This window comes from Chaetodon trifascialis, chromosome 22 (genome assembly GCF_039877785.1).
Source record: "Chaetodon trifascialis isolate fChaTrf1 chromosome 22, fChaTrf1.hap1, whole genome shotgun sequence".
NCBI classification, from domain to species: Eukaryota; Metazoa; Chordata; class Actinopteri; order Chaetodontiformes; family Chaetodontidae; genus Chaetodon; species Chaetodon trifascialis.
In genome coordinates this window covers 19,359,456-19,379,295 of record NC_092077.1, presented here as the reverse complement: position 1 = coordinate 19,379,295, position 19,840 = coordinate 19,359,456, and the positions used below count along the sequence as shown (strand labels likewise).

The window sequence follows — 19,840 nt, the reverse complement described above, 5'->3', positions numbered from 1 at the left end:
AAGTCAGGCTGACTCGGGGGGTGCAGTTTTTCAGATATGGGCATTCACCACAGTCTAATGATGCATTCATGAAATGATGGCAGAATGAGAAAAAGTGGACTTCTTTCATTAAGCTAACATGGTTTAGCTATTTTCTCACAGTTTCTCATCAGTGCACAGCAGCAGATCACCTGTAGTCTGTTTTTCTTCTTGTTTATGGTGTCAAACACCTTTGGTTTGCTCCTTTGAGGATGCAGCCCTGCAGGCAACGACTCCTCGGCTCTCTTTGCTTTTTAGAAAGTTTTGTTTTTCTGACCTTTCCCACATTTCACGGTGGACGACTTGTGTGTCGAACACAGAAGCAAACTGTCTGGACTGCAGACGGTTACATAAGACCTCAACACAGAGGCTTTCTTTTCCTGAAGAGAGCTGCTCGACCACTGCTACGCTCAGCGAGTGTGTGTGTGTGTGTGTGTGTGTGTGTGTGAGGTCATCTATGGGAGTGTCAGAGGACGTCTGACGGTCTGATTCACCTTTGTTTCTTTTCATGAACAGACAACATGTCAACATGTGATCTGAAGAAGGGAGAAATTTGTTAGAACACATTTGATTTGTCCAGTTCAGACTGCCGGAGCCAATAATTCACTTCAAACAACCTTGAATGAGGAGTGTAACTCGTGTCCACTGCATCAGGACGTCCAGTCTGTCCACAAGCTAAACCTGTTTCACTGCACGCATGAGACTACGACTTGTTTTAAAGGGAAACTGGAGCCATTCATGACTGTTTGTTGTTCCTGTGCAGAAATTAGCACGTTCTATAGAGAATAAGTGACGATATTATGGACAAAAATTACCTTTAATTGGGATGAACTTCTTCTATTAACATTAAAACAGAATGTTTATTTGGATTATTGAGTGCAGCTGCTAGAAAAGGCTTCAGAAATCTAACTTTGAGGAAATTTGGCAGAAGTGGAAAATGTGCATTTCCTGGAAATGACCCTCCTGTTTCTCAGCTGTGCAGAAACATGATTTCTCATCCATACTGGCAACAGTATTTTTTATAAACTACATATTGTGCATTTACATAGACTCATGAAATTCAATGTCCTTTCTCTGCTACTCAAGTGCAGTACAACATGACATTGGTAGTATTTTTATGGAATTTAGTATTTCTTGTAATCTGCACATGAAGTACAAACACGTAGTTGTTTTTCTGTTCGGCATCCTGTATATTTTTACTTTGACCTTTGTGCCACTGTTTTTGCTTTTTTAACACTTGTTGGCTGTAACGACTTTATTTCCTGCTGTGGGATCAATAAAGTCTTATCTTATCTTATCTTATCATGCATGTTTCAAACGCCAAGCAGCTCATGTTGTATTTCTGTGTTGTGTGATTACGCTGTAAAAAGACAGATCGCTCTGTGAAGGCGCCTCATTTAAGACGACTGTGAGGGAAAAAATCAAACAGGACACATGCAGGTACAGAGAGCGGTGGGTGGGTGGGTGGGTGGGTGGTCGTCAGGGGCCCCCGGCAGGTTAATTTGGCCACACTCAGCATTGTTTTATGTATGCAGTGTTCAGAGCAGAGAGCAGGCAGGAAATGAGGAAATACTTGTGTTTGCTGCCTTGTAATTAGACCTCGACAAACGGGCACACCCTCCAGAAACACGCACATGCCACAAACGCACGACAAGCTCGTTTAAAGACAAGCAGCAATAATCTTCATACGTTTATTGTCATCGTTTCTATCCGTCATGAGACACAGAGCAGATCTGAATCTAGACAAACTAACTTTAAGCCACCGCTGGACGCTGGACTACGCCAGAGGGACAAAGAGCTAATGCCCATGCAGCAGAACACAGAGCGTTTCTAAGCATGTACAGGCTCGACAGGTAAAATGAATCTAATATAGTCAGTGTCGTCGCTACAGAAGACTCTCAGGCACAGTTATCAAAAAAAAGAGCACGTCACAAATCAAAGCAGGCAGTCAAAACTAACTTTTAGAGTCTCCTGATCCAGAAAAAAACAAACATCTAGCAGGAAAATGAAGAGTATGATGAAGAATATGTACACTCAGGTGTCCATCAGTGATCAGGTCACATGATGCCGTCGCGTCTTCAGATCCTCCACGGGTCTGAATGAAAAGTGTGTGTTGGTGTGAGACGGGCGCTCTGGCGGTGCGTCTTTGTTCAGAGTGGGGTGTCGTCTGCCGTCCTGCTGGCTCGCGTGACGAGAATCAAAATGTCACGTTTTTAAGAAGATGTTCTGTGTGTCGGACACGTCGTGACAGCAGAGGCACGAATCAGCTTCCTGTGTTTCTGCTTGTATTTACAGGTTAGCTCCTGACGCTACGCGGTTCTAACCGTGAGGGAAATGGAGGCAGCGTTTGAGGAACTTCCTGGAAGTCACCAGCAGCCGATCGGCTCGACGCCTGGGCTGCAGCTGACGATCGTTTGCATCATCAGCTCAACTGCAGACGTCTCCCAGTGAAAGGTTCGGTCTGCAAACTCTCTCAAAGACAGAGCAAAACGTGCTCTTCACTGCTTTGCAGAGGCCGAGGTGACCTCCTCACGTTGCTTTTGTTTGACCAAAAACCCAAAGATGTACAACTTACAGTAAAATAAAACAGAGAAAAGCAGCAAACGAATTTTGAACGTTTGGGATTTTTCTTCTGACGTCTATCTTTACAGACCTGTAAAATGAAGTATTACCAAATTATTAAACGCTGGTGAGACGCAGCAGATGACTGAAAAACACAGTTTCTAAGTGCCAGAAACCAGCAGAGCTGCAGTGACACACCACTCTGTGAAGTATCCTCCGCCATCTTCCATCTTCTCGCCACTTTCCCATCTCCTCCGCCACATAATCCGTCTGCATGTACAAAGCATCACGTCGTCGTCTGCATCACCGGGCGAACAGTTCATGAACAAGTGTTACGACCTGCTGCCATCCTGCCCTTCGCCTCCGTCTCAGCGTCGCCTTGACGACAGTGAGCTTCAGGACAAAGTTAGACCGAACGGACGCGTTCCCGGGTTTATTGTCACAGTCTGAAAAGAAAAATATCCACATCTCTTGCTAGTCTCATGTAAATGCTGTCCACTCGCAGGTTTTTAACTCCTAAATATGAGTGACTTTTCCTCAGCGGGAGGTGACGCGTTCGTCCCGCCTTCCTGTCTGTCTCGCCGTCAGTCGGCCGCTCAGGTGTTCAGTCGGCTTTGTAGTTCGTTCTCTGGTCCAGACAGTTTATTTTTGTCATCTCAGGCAACAGACAAAAAAGAAAGAGAGCCGTCTCTCTGACCCCTGACCTCTGCCCCCAACTCCCGGTCTTGCCTCTCCTCCTCGGGCTTCGGGCCCCTCGGCAGGGTTAGAGTGTGTGTTCAGGTCAGGGGTGTGGTCTGTCCCGGCATCAGTGGGCGTCTGGAGGACTCGTCCCCGTTCAGGCCGGTTTTCCCTCCGATCTTTCTCGCTCTCTCACTCGTTCATCCGCTCTCTTGCTCGCTCGCTCGCTCGCTCGTTCGTTCGTTCAGCCTGGGCCCAGACTCCGATCAGCGTCTCCTGGAGGAGAGAGCAGACATTTACTGTAGAGGAGCTGAGCAGCAGCAGCACCATTTGAAGGAGTTTCAACAGACCAAACCCTGCTTTTCACACCACTTACAGCAACATTAAGCAACTTTTTGACCTTAAAACGAGCCCAAGTCACTCTGACGGTGCACTGACTTGCAGAAGGAAAATGGAGCTTCTTCATTCACCTTCAGACGCCTGTCCTGCGCTACATAAGTAAGGCTGCCGGGTACGATCTCCAGCAGGACGGCTCTACGTCTCACACCAGCTATCACTGATTTTGGTGAAACTGGATCAGACTTTGAGGGGAAAGACTTTCTGGTTTTCCTCTGGCTGCTCTCTCTTGAGTCTCTGTCAGTCTCCTGGTGGACAGATAGCTTTACTTGATGCTAAAGCAGCTGCTAACTGCTGCTAACTGTGGCTGCTTAGCTCAGTTAGCTGTGCAGCTAGCTGACTGTGTCCAGACTGGACCTGGAGTGCAGGCGTTTACACCGCTGGCACAGGGGGGCTCTGGACCCCGTGGAGGAGGAGGTTTCCAGACCCGGGGCGGTGGTGACCCAGCAGGAAATGCCGGTGCCAGAAAAGGCATCGAGGTGGCGAGTAAGCAACACAATGGACATCGTGGCAGCGGAGAAGAGACCGAAGAGCGCGTTGACGGAGGAAGCTAAGCAGAGAAAAGAGACTGAAGGAGAGTAAATCTCAAGCTGGCTTTTAGTCGTTGGCTGTGAGGCTGTGAGACAAACGGCGAGCTGTAAGTAAATTTAGCTCACCTTTTAAATTACGTCTTGTATTGTTGCACTTAATTGATGCTTGGCTGTTTGCAAAGCTGTCTAGTTTCTGACCATAAGTGATGCACTCATGACAAAAGCAGCTGTCCTCCAATCCAATTCTATTACGAAAGTACTGATTATGGCCGCTTTAAGGATTCCAGCTTTAATGTTATTACCTGCGTGTCCTGTGCATTTATCCATCCATCAGATCAAGTATGAAAGACTGATGGAGTCTACTGAGAAACTGTCCAACACTGTCACATGCAGAGGTATTAAAAGCAAAGCTACCCCAGCATGAGCGCTTACATCTAATTCATTTTGCTTTACAGAACACACGTCCTCACACTGCCTCCACGACATCTTTAGTTTTACTAAGACTGAAGTGATTAAGACCAAATGTTCGTGTTTGGAAAATGTCAAACACTGTCTCTCAGCTCCAGCTCAATATTAAAAACTTAGAAGCTGCTGAATGAATCTGTGCACCAATAAACATGTTTGTTTCGAAGCAGCGCCTGCACAGACTGATCTCAGACCAGCTTAAATGCCACATATACATAAATCAATCATGTTGTTTAACTTGACAGAAGCAAGAAAGACACGAGCTGCTGCTGATGTCAAAGTATAAACTTCAAATTCACCTTTATTTCCAATTATTCCCGGAGCTTTTACAGGAAAATAAGTTATCTGACTACCTGAAAATCTAAACAAAACCTTTCCTCTGGGATGTCAGCTCATATGAAGCTTCATCTGCGATGTCCTCTAGCCTACTCCGGGACATGTCTTCGGCTGCTCTCCTGCTCGTCTTTCCTGTCTCGCCCTGTTCATGCTGCTTAAAGAGACGTCGACGAGGTGGAGGCGGATAACGAGCCCTGATCCAGCACATTCTGCGGTTTGTCTGAGCGATCGCGGCTCACAGCTCACCTTCCTCCGGTCTTGAAGATGAGGTCGGCGTTGGGAGCGCCTTTCGGGTGCTGGTAGCGAGGCCGGCGCTCGCGGTTGGTGTTGGCCGGGGCCGGGCGCTGGGCGAGGGACTGCATCATCTCTGCAGCACACACAGAGGAAAGCAGCGGTTTATTCAAAACTCTTTCAAACATGTTGCCGCATCAGATTCAGAATAAGCAGATATCTACAATAATCAATGACGGTGATGAGCTGAAACATTAAATATCAGGGTTGTCAAATCAAACTCAGGCGCCAAAATGAACTCATGAAGCTCAAACAGGACGAAAACAAGAGAAACTCGTGCAATGAGCTGTGGAGTGGAAGCAGCTACAGATAAACGTGCTTTCTCATATCGTCATGAACGGCGTCTAGGAGTCTAGAAAGAAGTGAGACAACGCGGCACAACACACCCTGATGCCACGATTAAGCTCAGACCCATTAAGAGACAACATTTGAGTGACAGTCTTATGATGTGACGTGTGAAAAGATATCTGCAGTGGATGTGGTGATATCAGGACACATGTCGATGCTAAAGCTTCACGCTCAGCTCCTCGCATTCAACTCATCGTACCCTGGTAGTCCTCCTGCTCCTGCCTCTCATTAATGTCCAGCGTGAGCTTCTTCATCCTCATGCGCTCCTCCTGCTCGGCCTGCTGCTGGTTGAAGTGGTTCGCCGCCAGGTGGGACGACAGCGGCACGTTCAGGATCTTGTACTGTTGACCGCAAACACACACGTTAGCATGACACACAAGATCAGTCGAATAACAGAAAATGTAAGTAAGTCTTCCAGCAGGAGTTACCTGGCTGCTGAAGATGAAGCTACAGCCAGCAGAAGATAAGATAAGATGATCCCACACGGGAAATTTAGCTTATGTTAGCTTAGCTTAGCATAAAGACTGGAACCAAGGGGAAATGCTAGCCTGGCTATGTCCACAGGTAATATGACCTCTAAAGCTCATCAGGTAACACATTATATCTCGCTCCATACAAAACTGAACTGTAAAAAGGCCTTTTTGGTTTTAGCATTTAGCACCAGTTAGCATGGCTTAACACCATGCTAACTGGTGCGTTGAGGTGTTTGTCAGTCACACTCACTCTGTCCTGTACGAGCGCGTTACTGAGCTGTAGCGAGCTCTGGAGGAGCTCGTAGGGACAGTTTGCTCCCTTTGGACAGAGCCAGGCTAGCTGTTTCCAGTCCTCATGCTGAACTGAACTGAACTAAGCTAAGCTAAGCTAACCTGCTGCTGGCTGGAGCTTCATTTCCACCAGAACGACTAAAGCATTTCATGTGTTTACACACGCACTGTTTACGCAGCCAATGCTAGCTAGCAGTTAGCGTGTTGCTTGTGTGTGCGGTGAGGGGTCCAGATACAACCCACACACAGGAAGTAACCAAACACACACACACAAACATACACACACACACACACACACACACACACACACAGGATGCTTTTCTTCACCGCTGCAGTCACCCGGCGAGGCGGTGTGTGTTTACAGAGAGAGAAATGTCACTTCCCATCCACACGCCTCGCTAACATGCCCACAGAGATGTTCTGTGTCCTCTCCAGACGTTCACATGAAAGGCCAACTTTTCTCTCTGCCTGTGTGAAACGCTCCATTAAAGCCTCCGAGCGACCGGCAGAGAAACTGGACACACCCTACAGTACAAGAACGAGTCTCTGCCCTCAAACCACACATTCCACCACGACAGACACACACACACACACACACACACACACACACACACACACACACACACACACACACACACACACAGCTACAAGTCCAGAGTCAATATTATTGCTGGGCCCAGTCAGACTGGGAATGTCGTCCAGCGGGGAGTTTCTGTACAGTGAAAGTGTGTCGCTGCTCTCCTCACGTCTGTTTGCTCTCAGCTCTTCACTCGTCCACACACTGTTTAGAAAACTGTGACGTTCCTGTGTGTGTTTCTGGACGTCCATCACCTCTGAGCACCCAGACGGTAAAGTTAAAGGGCGATCAACGCTCTCCGCCAGTGGAAGAGGCGGAAAAAAGACAGTTTTCAATGAAACTATTCAATCGCAAAGACTAACAAACACCAAAAAAAGTTCTACGAAGTTCTGCTCTTAATGTATTTACTGTAATTTGTCCTCTTATGTTGCATTATGTTGTATTTCTATTAGGGAAAAAAAGTGAATTGAGCTAATTCATGCATCCAAAACAAAAGAGGAAGTCCCTGGAAAGTCACGCATTAGAAGTGAAGCAAAGATGGAAGCTGCTGCTCTGGACCACAGGAGACGTCTGATGAACAATGACTCGTTAGGATCTGACAGTTTTCTCAGGAATAACATCGTCCGCAGGGGTCGTGGTCTGTGCGCAGACGTGTGTTCGCGTTCCGGTGCTGTCGGCTGCCTTTACCTGCTGCTTGTTGCCTTTGCGTGTCAGCATGACGAACTGCATGGTGTCCGAGATGTCGGGGTCTCCCTCGCCGAGGCACGGCTGCCCGGAGCCGCCCTTCTTCAGCTGACTCTTCAGCTGCAGGGGAATGGCCACGTCCAGCTGGTGCACCTTCACCGTCTCGCCGCTGCGCTGCTGCAGTGACGACACGAAGGAGTCAGGGAGTTGCCGGTTTATTAGGTACACCTGGTTAAAACTAATGCAGGCTAATATTCTGCAAATTCTGCGATGAATCATCCCTTTGAGAAGGTAAAAATGTTCATTGAAGGCTGAAAAATGACAGTTTTCCTTGAAGAACAGACCAATAAAACAATGAACGCAACACTGAAACAGGCCTTACTGATTATTCCTCCTGTTTATACTGGACTAACGAACTGGAAGAAAACCTACAACAGTCCTCAGACTGTGCAAAAATGTGCTCAAACAATTACATGCTAATTATGCTAAAAGCTATTATGTGGCTTCAGCAGTCTGAGTTCGACAAATTGAGTGGATATCTTCCAAAGCTCAAGACTTTTTGATACAAAAACTGATGTTTTGTAACTGTCTGTCCACTGTAGCTCAACAGCTGAAGCATCGTTTCAGCCTCAGATACACTTTTAAATAAAGTTTTGGACTGTGGATTTTGTCGCCGGCAGAGAAAGCAGGAGGAATGATTCAGACCTGCTGACTGCAGTCAGTTTCGTACCTGCAGGTTCTCCAGCATCATCTTGTCCAGAGCCTGGATGAAGTCCTCGTCCTCGGCACAGGCCACGTGCTTCAGTCCACCTCCGCGGATGGTGACCTCCTGGCGACAGAACGGACAAATCTTTAAATCAGCTGAACTTAAAGTTCTGGAGGCAGAGCGGTTAATGACAGCGTGCTCAAAACACTGATCTATAAATGTTCTCCATCATCCTGCGTTCATGACTGTGATTACAGCAGAGTTTACAGACGTTTTTGGACAGAATATCTCTCATTTATCTTCACATGAGCATCTCACATTGTTCTCCTCATCCGTCTCGTTTTCTTTATTGGAGTCGGTCAGATAGTCGGTGTTCTCTTCCTCCTCTTCCTCCCTCTCCTCTTCTTCGTTCTCGGACGCTTCCTGTGAAAACAGCACAGAGTCACAGCTTGTTGACTGACAGGGGAATCAGCCAATGACGGGACAGACACAATCATCAACATCGACTCAAACTGACTCACATCCTCTTCCTGTTCGTTCATTTCGCTCTCGTTGCCCGACTGCTCCTCGGTCTCGGCGCCCCCCTCTTCGTCGTCATCGCCGTCGTCGTCCTCCTCGTCGAGACCCTCCCCTTCGCTCATGGCGCTGGAGCGGCCGTCCTTCTCCATGGCCAGGCCTTCAGGAAAACACACATGTGAACACAAGAGGTGAGGAAGCTCAAACTCTCAAACAACTCTGCGGAGGAAGTGATTCAGAAACAGTCATGAGATCACAAAGAGGCGGTTATGACAGATTTTATCAGGAGGACTTCCACATCAGCAGCTTCACTCGAACAGAAGCTCCAGCTATAAATAGATCTAATATTCAGGAGGGAATTACTGTTTCATTAGCCGCGTTACCGGCTGACCTGGATGAAAAGTACAACCAATTACAGACTAATGACACAGTGACAGCAAAGAAATGAAGTCGGGCGGGCGGCTGAAGCTGCAGATCAGGTTCTGAGTGACTCGGGGACTGAGGAATGCCTGATCCCGCTCACAGTACCAAAGGTGAAACAATGGCACCAGCGTTTAGCTTCCAGCGCCTCCACCGGCCTCATCAATCACTTTATCTGCCTCGAAACCACACGCACATCCACGCACAGCCGCACACACATCCACGCACAGCCTCACACACATCCGCGCACAGCCTCACACACATCCACACACAGCCGCACGCACATCCACGCACAGCCGCACACACATCCACGCACAGCCTCACACACATCCACACACAGCCGCACGCACATCCACGCACAGCCGCACACACATCCACGCACAGCTGCACACACATCCACACACAGCCTCACGAGCCAACGAGCTAAACGTCCGAACTGCTTGTAAAGAAGTTCAAACTAGCAGCAAACAATAAAATGCTGCTCACATGTCAATGCATCAGCGTTAACAATGTAATCATGCATCAGTCACATGGCCTTTTTTCAGCTTATCCTTTGATACTTAAGCCCATTTTCCAGCATTGTATTACATTGTTACAGCAGTAATTTCACCTCATTAACGGATCAGAGTGCTTCTTCCACCACTCAAACAGTCACACCGTGCCACGCTCTCAGAGGGTGGGGCCGCTCTTTACATTTTTCTCTCCACATTCCAAGTCTACACCTTGAAACTGTTAAACAAAGCCGGTGATCCTGCGCTGCAGAGTGAGATGCACCTGCTGCGTTTCCTTCTCCTCTTTTGTTTGCATTCTTGATGAGTCGCATCACGCTCGGAGATCAGCAGCAGAGCTCGGATCTAAGCCTTCATTTCAGGTTAGAACACAGCAAAGCCCTCAGACTGAGGTCCACGTTCTTTTAAGGTTCAGGTACAAAACTCACACGGCCAGAAGTTCAATGTGCTGCACATACAGCAGGTGAGGAAGTAAGGACTGAACAGCAGCCTACTGAACGACCTGTCACTCACTGTCTGCACTGCGGCATGTTATGAAAGAAGGCAGTGACCTGTTTGTGACTCTTTCTGGAAGATTCACATCTCCAGCAGGAACCAATGAGCTGAAGGCTCACAGGTTTCCAGAGCCCGAGGTGACGAGTGCACGGTGCTGGTTTCAGCCCAGCATGCAGAGATATTCAGCTCACAGTGATATGAAACAAAGAGCACGAAGGAAAAGAACAAAAAACTAGAAATACTGTTTCTGCTGAGGACAAATCTCTTTGTGAGCCACCTGAGAGAAACTCCAATCATTCATCATCATTCCTAATTATCATTCCTAACAGCTCGGGCTGACTGCATGTGTTAGGAATGTGCGTGTTTCGGTGAGCTGAACGTGTCTGTGAGTGAAGAGTGATGCAGCGCGGTCGTCCTCCTACACGCCGGGGAATGCTGCTCGGCCGGGGCGACAGAGAGCGGCGCAACCGGCGAGACCGCCTGCCACGCAGACATCCTTCGCACACTCCCGCTAATTACAAGCTGGATATAGATCACAGCGTCTGCATTCACCCTCAGATATGTGCACATTGTATCGCTGGTACCTAGTTTGACGAGCACCTCCCTCTCCAGGTCAGCGACCTGCTTGGTGGCCTCCTCCAGGGAGCAGCAGAGCCTCAGCTTGGGCCTGAGCAGCTCCAGGGTGTCGCTGATCATGTAATCAATGTCGATGGGGAATGGGTGGTCCTTGGTCCACACGTCCGTGCTCTTCTTCCACCAGATGTACCGCTGCAGACAAACACAATGTCATTCGAACTGCAGAGCCTTTATCTGACTGATCTATTATCTTCTGCCAGAGATGCCAGGATAAACTGGCAGAGAGGGTAGAAACATGTCAACAGTCACATAAATGTGCACAAAATACAGAATCTGAGAGGCACTAGGACAGCGATGGTCATAACAAGTGGTTTTGTCAAGTTCAGAAGAGACTCGCTGAAGATTATCAGACTAGATAATCTGGTCTGACTGAAGATGAACACATGCAGCATAAATACAATGCTGCTTTTTTTCCCCACCTATTTTAAAGACTGAATAGCATTAATATTAATCATACATGGTGTAACAACGGCACTGACAGGCTGCTTGTTTCTATAAAGTTTCATCTTACGGCACCTCTACGTACCAGGAAGCAGGAAATGTGCCTCGAAATGAAAATGCTGTTCAGGAAATTCACTCAATGATTTTTTTTTTCCTTGGACAAAGCTGAGCGACTTGCTCGTGACGTTCTCAGAATGGACCCCCACCAGTGTGGAACCACAGCTATATATAGTGCCTTCATAAAATTCCCAAAATGGAGTGAAAAGTGTTGTCTGTGGTTTGCACACTGCTGCGGGTGATGGGGATGATTTAGTATCCAAAACCTCAGTTCACTGCTCACTACAGAGTGCTGACTGAACACTCAGACCTGAAGCTTTAAAAAAAGGACCGAGGGAGATACTGAGAATCCAAAACTAAAGACAGGAGGTGCGTGAGGAGCAGACATGCCTGGAAGTAGATGAGGAAGCAGTCCAGCTTCCTCTTGCTGGAGCCACGCTCGAAGTACTGGCCGCAGGTGTCCAGCAGGGTGCACACCAGGCGGATGCGGAACAGGTGCTCCGGGGGGTCCAGCGAGCTGGGGCTGCCGTCCTGATTGACCCCGAAGTAGATGAAGGAGAAGAGGGTGCGGAAGATGACGGCCGACTCCACCATGCGGTAGTTGTAGAGCTCGCCCAGGAACTTGGCGCTGCTGATCCGCCGCTGGTTGAACTTGGGCTGGTTGACCTGAGAGTGAGGAGGGGTGGACGAAGTACTCAGATCCTGTGCTTGAGTAAAAGTAGCTATAAAGCATGGTAAAAGTACTCACTTGTTCACAAGACAAGTTGAAATCTTAAGTAAAGCTACACTTCACTGAAACACTAAAATTAATTATCCATATTTTTATCATGTGCAGTTTAAAAAAACATTATTTTGCAAAGTGCTGATCACTAAATTTAGAAATATTTAGAAAAATTAGAAAAAGGAGTGAGCAGAAAGTTAAAACCTTTCTGTAAAGCAGCCTGTGACATTTTTCAGCTTCAGCCAAGAATTCAGTTTTGAACTCTGCTGCTAACTTTGAATTTTTCTGTTTCCAGCGTGTAAAAAGATCCAGACAGCAACATGACCCCCGGCTGGACGCACTGACTCTGGGGTCAGTCGGGGGGCAGATCTGAGACACACGTTAAGCATGACTTCTAGCGCGTGCTGCTCAACATTTTTGCACTCTGCTGCTGTTGTCAGAGCCTGAACTGTGGATTAAACCACGTGAAACAGTTTCAAGTGTTGTGCAAAGCCGCATGACTTGAGCTCAGGATGCTGCCGCGCGGCATTCTCGCGTCCTGCAACGTGTCCGTGTTCTTCACACGTCTGACAGTCAGCTGTCACAAGAGTCACGAAACACTCGCAGCTGGTTTACTTTGTATCCTGCATCAGCTCAGATTTCCATGCATGTTTCTGTCCTCACCTCCATGCCCAGCCGGATGTCCTCCAGCACCCCGTCCACCACATGGATGCCCACGTCCTCCTGGTAGATGACCAGGCCGGCCAGCAGGCTGGCCACGCAGTGGATGCTGTTGTACTTGACGTTCCAGATGTTGACCATGCAGCAGATCAGGTAGCTCTTGACCTCGGGGTCCTGCCAGGGCAGCTTGCGGGTCTGCCTCAGCACCTTCTCGGTGGTGACCTTGGACAGGTCTTTGTAGAGCAGCTTGCGGATGTACTCCTGCAGCGGCGGCCGCTTCTTCTTCACCGTCTTCTCCACGGGTGGGGGGTTGCAGTAGTAGTAGGCGTTCTCCACCATCGTCACGTAGCGGGCGTCTAGATGCTGCGCCTGTTTTTTACGCATCATTTGCTCCTGGAAGGCAGACAGAAATGACAAAACATCAGCTGTTTACATTGAGACACGACTGCAGTGTCAGTAGAGCCGACAGAGCTGAGTTTAGCTGAGTATCAGCTGGATGACAAAATCATCAATCAAACCACAAACCGCTCAACGTCATGTGTGTCCTCACTGATATGTTCCAGATCTTTCCGTATTAGCTGTATTTTTATTTACTGCATCATCTTATTGTCTCTCTGCTTTCACCCTGCTGGCCTGCTGCGATGGCGACGTGTACTCACCAGCAGGACGCTGGTACGCAGGTGAGAGTCGGGGGACCTGAAGAGGAAGCGGCCGCAGGTCTCCAGCAGCGTGCACGCCATCTCGATGTGGTGATGGGTGAAATCAGACAGCAGCATCTGTGGGGTCACACACACACACAAACACACACACTTCACCAAACAGCTAATAACATGTGTGATACGGAGAGCGCCGCCCCGCAGGTAGATGAGAGGAATAAAAACACCACAAAGACACATTAACAGGGTTAAAGACTTGATTCTCTTTGGACGGGGTCTTTAAAAGGACATTCACTTTCACAGTATGAGCCACCATAATGCACAGGACAAGTTAAAAAGTTTCTACCAAACAAATAATGCCTCCCTTTTCCAGATATTCCAGCCACTGTTGGCGCTTATCGTTACACCACTGGTGCTTCCTGTTCGAGCGCACGGGCCGCTGCACAAATGAAGGCCTGCTCCGTGCTCGAGATAACGATACTCAAAACATCCGCAGTTACTGTCTTTCTCAAAACAGAGATATGATTGTTGTTGTCTGCTCACGGCAAAAAGCACCTTTACGAGCTGTAACTCACAGCTGACTTCTTGTTTTAACAATTCAATGCTCTTTATTAGATCATAAACCTCACAGGCCTGGAATGAAAACATCAGAATTACAGGTTGCCCTGCCTTGCTGGTGGAGGTGGGGTCTAAACGCAGAGCACAGAACACTGCAGGCATTAGTCAGGGATTAAAAAGCACCTTGGCTTCTCTGCATGTCTTTGTCTTATGTCCTTTATCTGTATTTTTATGTACAGTTAACCTCCTAAAAAGGTGCCAGATGCTCAAAGGTGCAGATGTTCACACACACAGACGTTTCCTGTTAAAACCCTGAAATCTGGCAGCTCAGAGATAACGAAGCCTTTTCCACCCACCTTCAGACAGTGAAGCGTGTCCGTCTTTGAGAACATCTTGAACTTGGCCAGCTCCCCGATGAATCTCACAGTTTTATTCTTTGTCTCGATGTTGATCTGGTCCTTCTTCCGAATCTACAGCACCGACAACAGCGCGGCAAAATGAATATTATGAAATAATATAATTCACAATGCTGTCATAAAACACAAACAGTAGAGTCCTGCTAGTTTGTGTCTGGAGACTTTGTGAACATCACTACTGAAAGACAATACATGAGAAAAAAGTAAAAGACACGGACTCACACCCTCTAACTTGTTTTATACATTTGTTTCAAACCTGAATTGGTTTTCTGTAGTCACAATAAACTCATCATATTGTTCAACAGATGCTGCACAGAAGACCTACATGGAACCTGAAGTCTCCCTTCAGCATGGAGCAGAGGTCTTCAGCCACGTCGGACATGCAGGGATGAAGAGTGGCCACCAGGCGAGAGTAGAAGGGCAGAAGATCCAACCTGCAGGAGGAGAAAGAGTCAGTGCTCCTCTGATCTGCAGACATTAATTAGGATGATAGCACCCCCTGGTGGTGTAGGACAGTAGAGGATAAGGCTGTTGACATTCTGTATTTTTCTGATCTACAAATCTCATCAAAAGATCAAAACCAATGACCACTGTATCAACTAACAAGTGCAGTGCGTATCACAGGCTGACATATCGTCTTCATCTGAGCCACAGAGCTCCATTCTTCTATTAAAAAGACATCAGTGAGCCTCACTGTTGTTCCCGGAGCAGAGCCACGGACAGACTGTACGTTCTGACATCATTGGTTGGTTTGTCGACAGTAATGAAAGTGTAACACTGCCAGCTTTAGTCAACACAGGCGGTGTGCTATAAACACAACACTGACATATCTTGAATTAAAGTTGCTTTGTTAACAAATGAATACAGCTTTACCTCTGCCGGGGGACGGTGAAGAGGGCTCGGACAAGCTTCCTCCTGTTAGATTTGGTGTTCATGTTCATGCAGAAGTCCATGGCAGCCTGCAGGAGTCAACACAGGGCTTATAAATTTAAAGATGCAGAGTCCCTTACCCATCAGCACCCTGATATTCTTCATTTCTAATGATGTGTAACATGTAAAAGCTCATCATCAAGCAGAGGTCAGGCGGAAACACCACGCAGAACGCAGTCAGTCCCCTTTGTGTCTCATCACCTTGTCTATGAGGTCTCTGTTGACACAGTTGGGGAGCTGCTGGATGAAGGCGTCCACAATTAGCTTCAAGTGGGAGCCTGTGTTGGCCTCTTCATCCTCTTGTTCTATAAATACAAAAATAAAGGTTTATAAAAATCCACTTACAATAAAGAACCACACAAAAGCTCGCTGCACTATATTATATCCATTTACAGGACAGAGGAGAGAAAGTCATGTCAAACTCTCAGCTGGTGTTTCTAAGATCAGCTTAGACTGACGGACACACAGGCTGGTGTCATGATGGACAATAAAAAGCTAATAGTCAGATCACACTCTGAGGATCATGAAGACATGTACGATTACCATCACGCTGAAGCACAGAGGTGTGTTCACCTTGCTCATCCAGCAGTTTTTTGGCCAGCTCCTCGTTTTCTGCCTCGTCTGGTCCCTCCAGTTCAAGAGTTTCGTCTGCGATGTCCAGAGCCTCCAGCTCCAGCTCCAGTTCCTCTGTGGTGCTCGCCGCGTCCTTCGCCTCTCTGCCATCTGAACACATCAACATCAGCACAGTCAGAATAAAGCTCGGCGTGAACCTCTTTCTTCATCTGTCCGCGGATGTCTTAAACATACCTCTGGCATCGTCCTTGTCTTTGCCCTGGCCGCTCTTCTCGTTGTCCTTGAAGAGGATGGCAGGGACGAAGGCCTTCAGGTCCACCAAGTTCTCATAGAAGTTACGAGCGTCTTCATCTTCCCAGATCCCCCCCTCCAGGTCGTACTCTCCGGGCTTACCGGGGGTGAAGATATCAATGCCAGGACCGTGCTCTGAGAGAGCAAGGAGGAGACAATGTTACACACAAAACACAAACAAACGTTCACCGGACAGGAGTCGCTGTCTGACATCATTTAAAACAAAAAGAAAGAGGAAAAGATGCGTCACACACCCTCCTGCACAGTCTTGTCCTGAGGCAGCTCTGGCATGTTTTCATCCAGCAGATCAGCTAGAGACTGAGTGTTGGCCAGCAGCTTCTGGTAGGAAGTAGCAAACTCTTCATACTGCTTGTGTCTGTCCTCACTCAGCTCCCCTTTGGAATGTAGGATACGCCTGAAGAGGAGAAAACGTTCAGGTCTCATCACAGCGAACACTTACCTGGGTTCACTGTGGTGGCGTGCTCACCTGTTCTGCCTCTCAGTGTTCTGCAGCTCGCGGTGGTCCTTCTTCAGGTGTTTGGTGAGTGATGTGAAGTACTCCCGTAGCAGGTTCTGGAAGGGCTGCTGTTTCTCTGTGCTGATTATCTCGCTCGGAGGGAAGGTCAGGCCGAATTTCTCCGCGGCCAGTTTCACCTTGCGGGGCACCAGACCGGCAATGTCATCCCCGCAGTGTTTGCAGAAGCTGATTACCACCGACACATGGGTGTGCGTCTCCCGGTCGGTCCCAATGATGTTCTTCAGCTGCTCGTAAATAAGCGAAAGGCCCTCCTTGTCTGTGAAGAGGCCAACGATGGTAAGCTCGGCAATGAAGCGCAGGTCTGTGCGCAGCTTGCTCACGTTGGGCGCCTTGTCCTCCTTCCTGGCTTCAAAGTGCTTCTTCCACGCCTGCAACAGTAACGGAGCGAACTCGGTGTACCGCTGGTGGAAGAGGGAGCACAGGTGGACGGCGCAGCCTACATCAGAGATCTTCAGCTTGGCCTCCACGACAGAGCTCACGGCCTCGCCGATGTACTTGCTCAGGTTCAGTGAGGCAAAGTCATTGGACAGCGAGTCGCGCTGCTGTTCGGTAAGAGTACGCAGCTTCTTGACAAAGGCGGTGTTCTTTTTAAGGCTGGAGTCCAGACGGCTGAAGAAGGCCTCTTCGGGCCGACCCTCTTGGGCGTTCTGGTTCTTGCTGCGGAGTTCCTTCCTGCAGTGATGGCGCTCCCAGGCCTCCTGGTGCAGCTGATGCCCCTCCTCCTTCTCCCTGCAGAAGTGGAGAACGATTTGTGATGAAAACAAGACGACAGTAAGAGGGTACTTAGACTGGATTCGGCTTTCTTGTCATATAATTGGTACACAGCCTGTCTGGATGCAGGAAACATAAAGCTGACATATGGTAACAGTAAATGCACCACTGCCTTTTAAGGCCCTTTCTAACAAGCCAGATGTCCTGATATCAACATGCTGTCAGGCATTAAACAAATTAAGCCAAAGTTGTAACGTGTCTAAGGGCCTTGCTTTGCACAAAACGTACACCAACACATCCTTGACCTTGACCAGGCTTTTCTCTCAGCTTTCACATTTTGTCAAAGTCACTATTCATCTTAGCCAGACATGCCAAATATGCTTATTTTTAGAATAAGGTGGGTTACTCAGAAATACTATCAATTTGCATGTGAGCTGTACTACACATTTTCTAGGAAAGTTTTGTGAGAAATAAAAAGTGTTCTGAAGTTGAATTGAAATGAAAAGGTTTTTTTTTTGCATTCATGCAAAATAATAGCTGTGTATGAATGCAAAGAGGAGTGTGTCAGTGTTCCAGTAATACAAGAAACATGCTGATGGGACACTCTGAAACTTAACTGACTAACAGGAAGGATCTGAAGTTATGAACTTTTTTCTCTCATATCTCAGCAGCTTAATGGACGTCAATCCACAGATTTCATGTCTGAGTTCTGACTGAGAACAAAAAAAAAAATCACTCGGACTTTGAGGCACATTGGTGGTAAAACATGACAATAACAAAGTTCAGCATCACTTACTTCAGGAGAGCTGCCTCCTCTTCACGTTGTCTTTTGGCCTCCTCCTCTTGCAGCTTCTTCTCCTGCTCCTCCTGCTGCCTCTTCTCCTCCTCTTCTTTCTTCTTCTGTTCCTCCTCTGCTTTCTGTTTTTCTTCCTCCTTCTTCCTTCGCTCCTTTTCTTCTTTCTTCTTCTTTTCCTCTTCAAGGCGCTTTCTCTTCTCCTCCTTGCCACTTTCTTTTTTGCTGCTCATCTTGACCTCGTCTTTAGCTTTGTCTCGAGCAGATGCCGGTCTTCTCTCACCGTCTCTGTCCTTCTCTTTTTCCTTGTTACTGAAGGTGCAAACGTCTTTTTCATCCATGTTTACTGAGTGCTTGCGTTCAGCAGGCATACTGAGGACAGACAGCAAGAAAAGGTTGCTTATCAATACTAATGGTATTTCCAGAATCCTTCAAAACTTTTCCAGCAATCTGTATGAATAAATATTATATATTATATATAAATATATCTGTTGCACATCAGAAAATACTTTTACCCTTTTTTCCAACTTTCTCCAGCTTTTCTTAATCCAGGCAACGCTGGTGGCCACACATGTCTCTATGGATCTTCTTGATGAATTTGTAGAAAAAGAACCAAAATTTAGAAATCAGTCTTACTGGTATATACTATTTTTTCCCCCCCCAATATTTTTCTTTGCAATATTAATTGGGAATATATTAAAATTCCTTAGAAAATAACACATATATAGATATATGTTGCTGGTGTTAAAGAAATAAAAAAATAAAAAATGGATGACTGCGAATATTATGATAATGAGGTGCACAAACTGATGATATTTGCAATATGACTTAATGAATTTTTTAATGGTTTATTATTCTCACTTTGAATTTATGTGTGATTTTGTGTGTCCACTATTTCGCTTTTCTGTCAAGTACTTGTCGCTGTCTCTATATGAATAAACTTTATTACTATCATTATCATCATCATCGGAATAATAAAGTGTCATTTCTCAACGGGTCAATAGCGTAGATATTACTTATATATTTCGCGAAGAAAACGGGCAGTAAATTTAACTACAGATAAATTCTCTCACCCAACATTCTCTGGCACACACCCACGCAGCAGCTAGCGTTCATTAGCCACCTAGCCCAACTGCATAGCCTTAGTTAGCATTGTAACGCTAACATTATTTCTATTTTATGGTGTAGATACGACTGAATAATTTGCTTAATCTTAGTCCCAAGAAGTCGGTTGGTTTTATGGCATTGTAAAAATGATGTAACGTTTTCAATGAGCATTCAAATTCATAAGAAAAACAGAGTTATCACTAGCATAGCTAACGCGGTTAGCTAGGCCACTTAACTGGACGCACTGAAACAAATGTAAACAAATGTTTTGGCAGCGTTTAACCGGCAGCTAGTGTGTATAACGTGGTCATAGCGTAAACTTCCAATAATATCTCTCATAAATGTTTATTTAACGATTCTCATTTTCGTGAAAATAGTGTTGGAAAATGAAAAGGTTTACCTGCAAAGTGTAGCAAAACAAACATCGGTCATTAGCGGTGGTTTCCGTGTGAACCGC

The 19,840-nt window shown here is 47.0% G+C and overlaps 1 protein-coding gene across 6 annotated transcripts in view; it reads right to left on the bottom strand.

Annotated features, from left to right (window-relative positions):
* The window catches only part of upf2 (UPF2 regulator of nonsense mediated mRNA decay), a 72,893-nt gene extending 53,053 nt beyond the window's left edge, over positions 1 to 19,840 (bottom strand). Inside the window, exons 1-22 of one of the 6 annotated variants that reach the window (XM_070991680.1) lie at positions 19,784 to 19,840; positions 18,792 to 18,864; positions 18,280 to 18,648; positions 16,722 to 17,501; positions 16,489 to 16,649; positions 16,178 to 16,369; positions 15,944 to 16,093; positions 15,572 to 15,675; positions 15,314 to 15,399; positions 14,766 to 14,874; positions 14,381 to 14,494; positions 13,470 to 13,586; positions 12,814 to 13,203; positions 11,820 to 12,095; positions 10,880 to 11,063; positions 8,877 to 9,031; positions 8,674 to 8,778; positions 8,380 to 8,478; positions 7,653 to 7,826; positions 5,824 to 5,965; positions 5,232 to 5,352; positions 1,696 to 3,534 (exon numbers count right to left, since the gene is read on the bottom strand). In XM_070991680.1, coding sequence (XP_070847781.1) covers positions 3,525 to 3,534; positions 5,232 to 5,352; positions 5,824 to 5,965; positions 7,653 to 7,826; positions 8,380 to 8,478; positions 8,674 to 8,778; positions 8,877 to 9,031; positions 10,880 to 11,063; positions 11,820 to 12,095; positions 12,814 to 13,203; positions 13,470 to 13,586; positions 14,381 to 14,494; positions 14,766 to 14,874; positions 15,314 to 15,399; positions 15,572 to 15,675; positions 15,944 to 16,093; positions 16,178 to 16,369; positions 16,489 to 16,649; positions 16,722 to 17,501; positions 18,280 to 18,647 — 3,837 coding nt within the window. In that variant the 5' untranslated portion in view covers position 18,648; positions 18,792 to 18,864; positions 19,784 to 19,840 and the 3' untranslated portion in view covers positions 1,696 to 3,524. Of the gene's footprint in view, positions 1 to 1,695; positions 3,535 to 5,227; positions 5,353 to 5,823; positions 5,966 to 7,652; positions 7,827 to 8,379; positions 8,479 to 8,673; positions 8,779 to 8,876; positions 9,032 to 10,879; positions 11,064 to 11,819; positions 12,096 to 12,813; positions 13,204 to 13,469; positions 13,587 to 14,380; positions 14,495 to 14,765; positions 14,875 to 15,313; positions 15,400 to 15,571; positions 15,676 to 15,943; positions 16,094 to 16,177; positions 16,370 to 16,488; positions 16,650 to 16,721; positions 17,502 to 18,279; positions 18,649 to 18,791; positions 18,865 to 19,783 lie in introns of those variants that run through there. The other 5 variants (XM_070991675.1, XM_070991677.1, XM_070991674.1 and 2 more) reach the window with 5 other exon arrangements.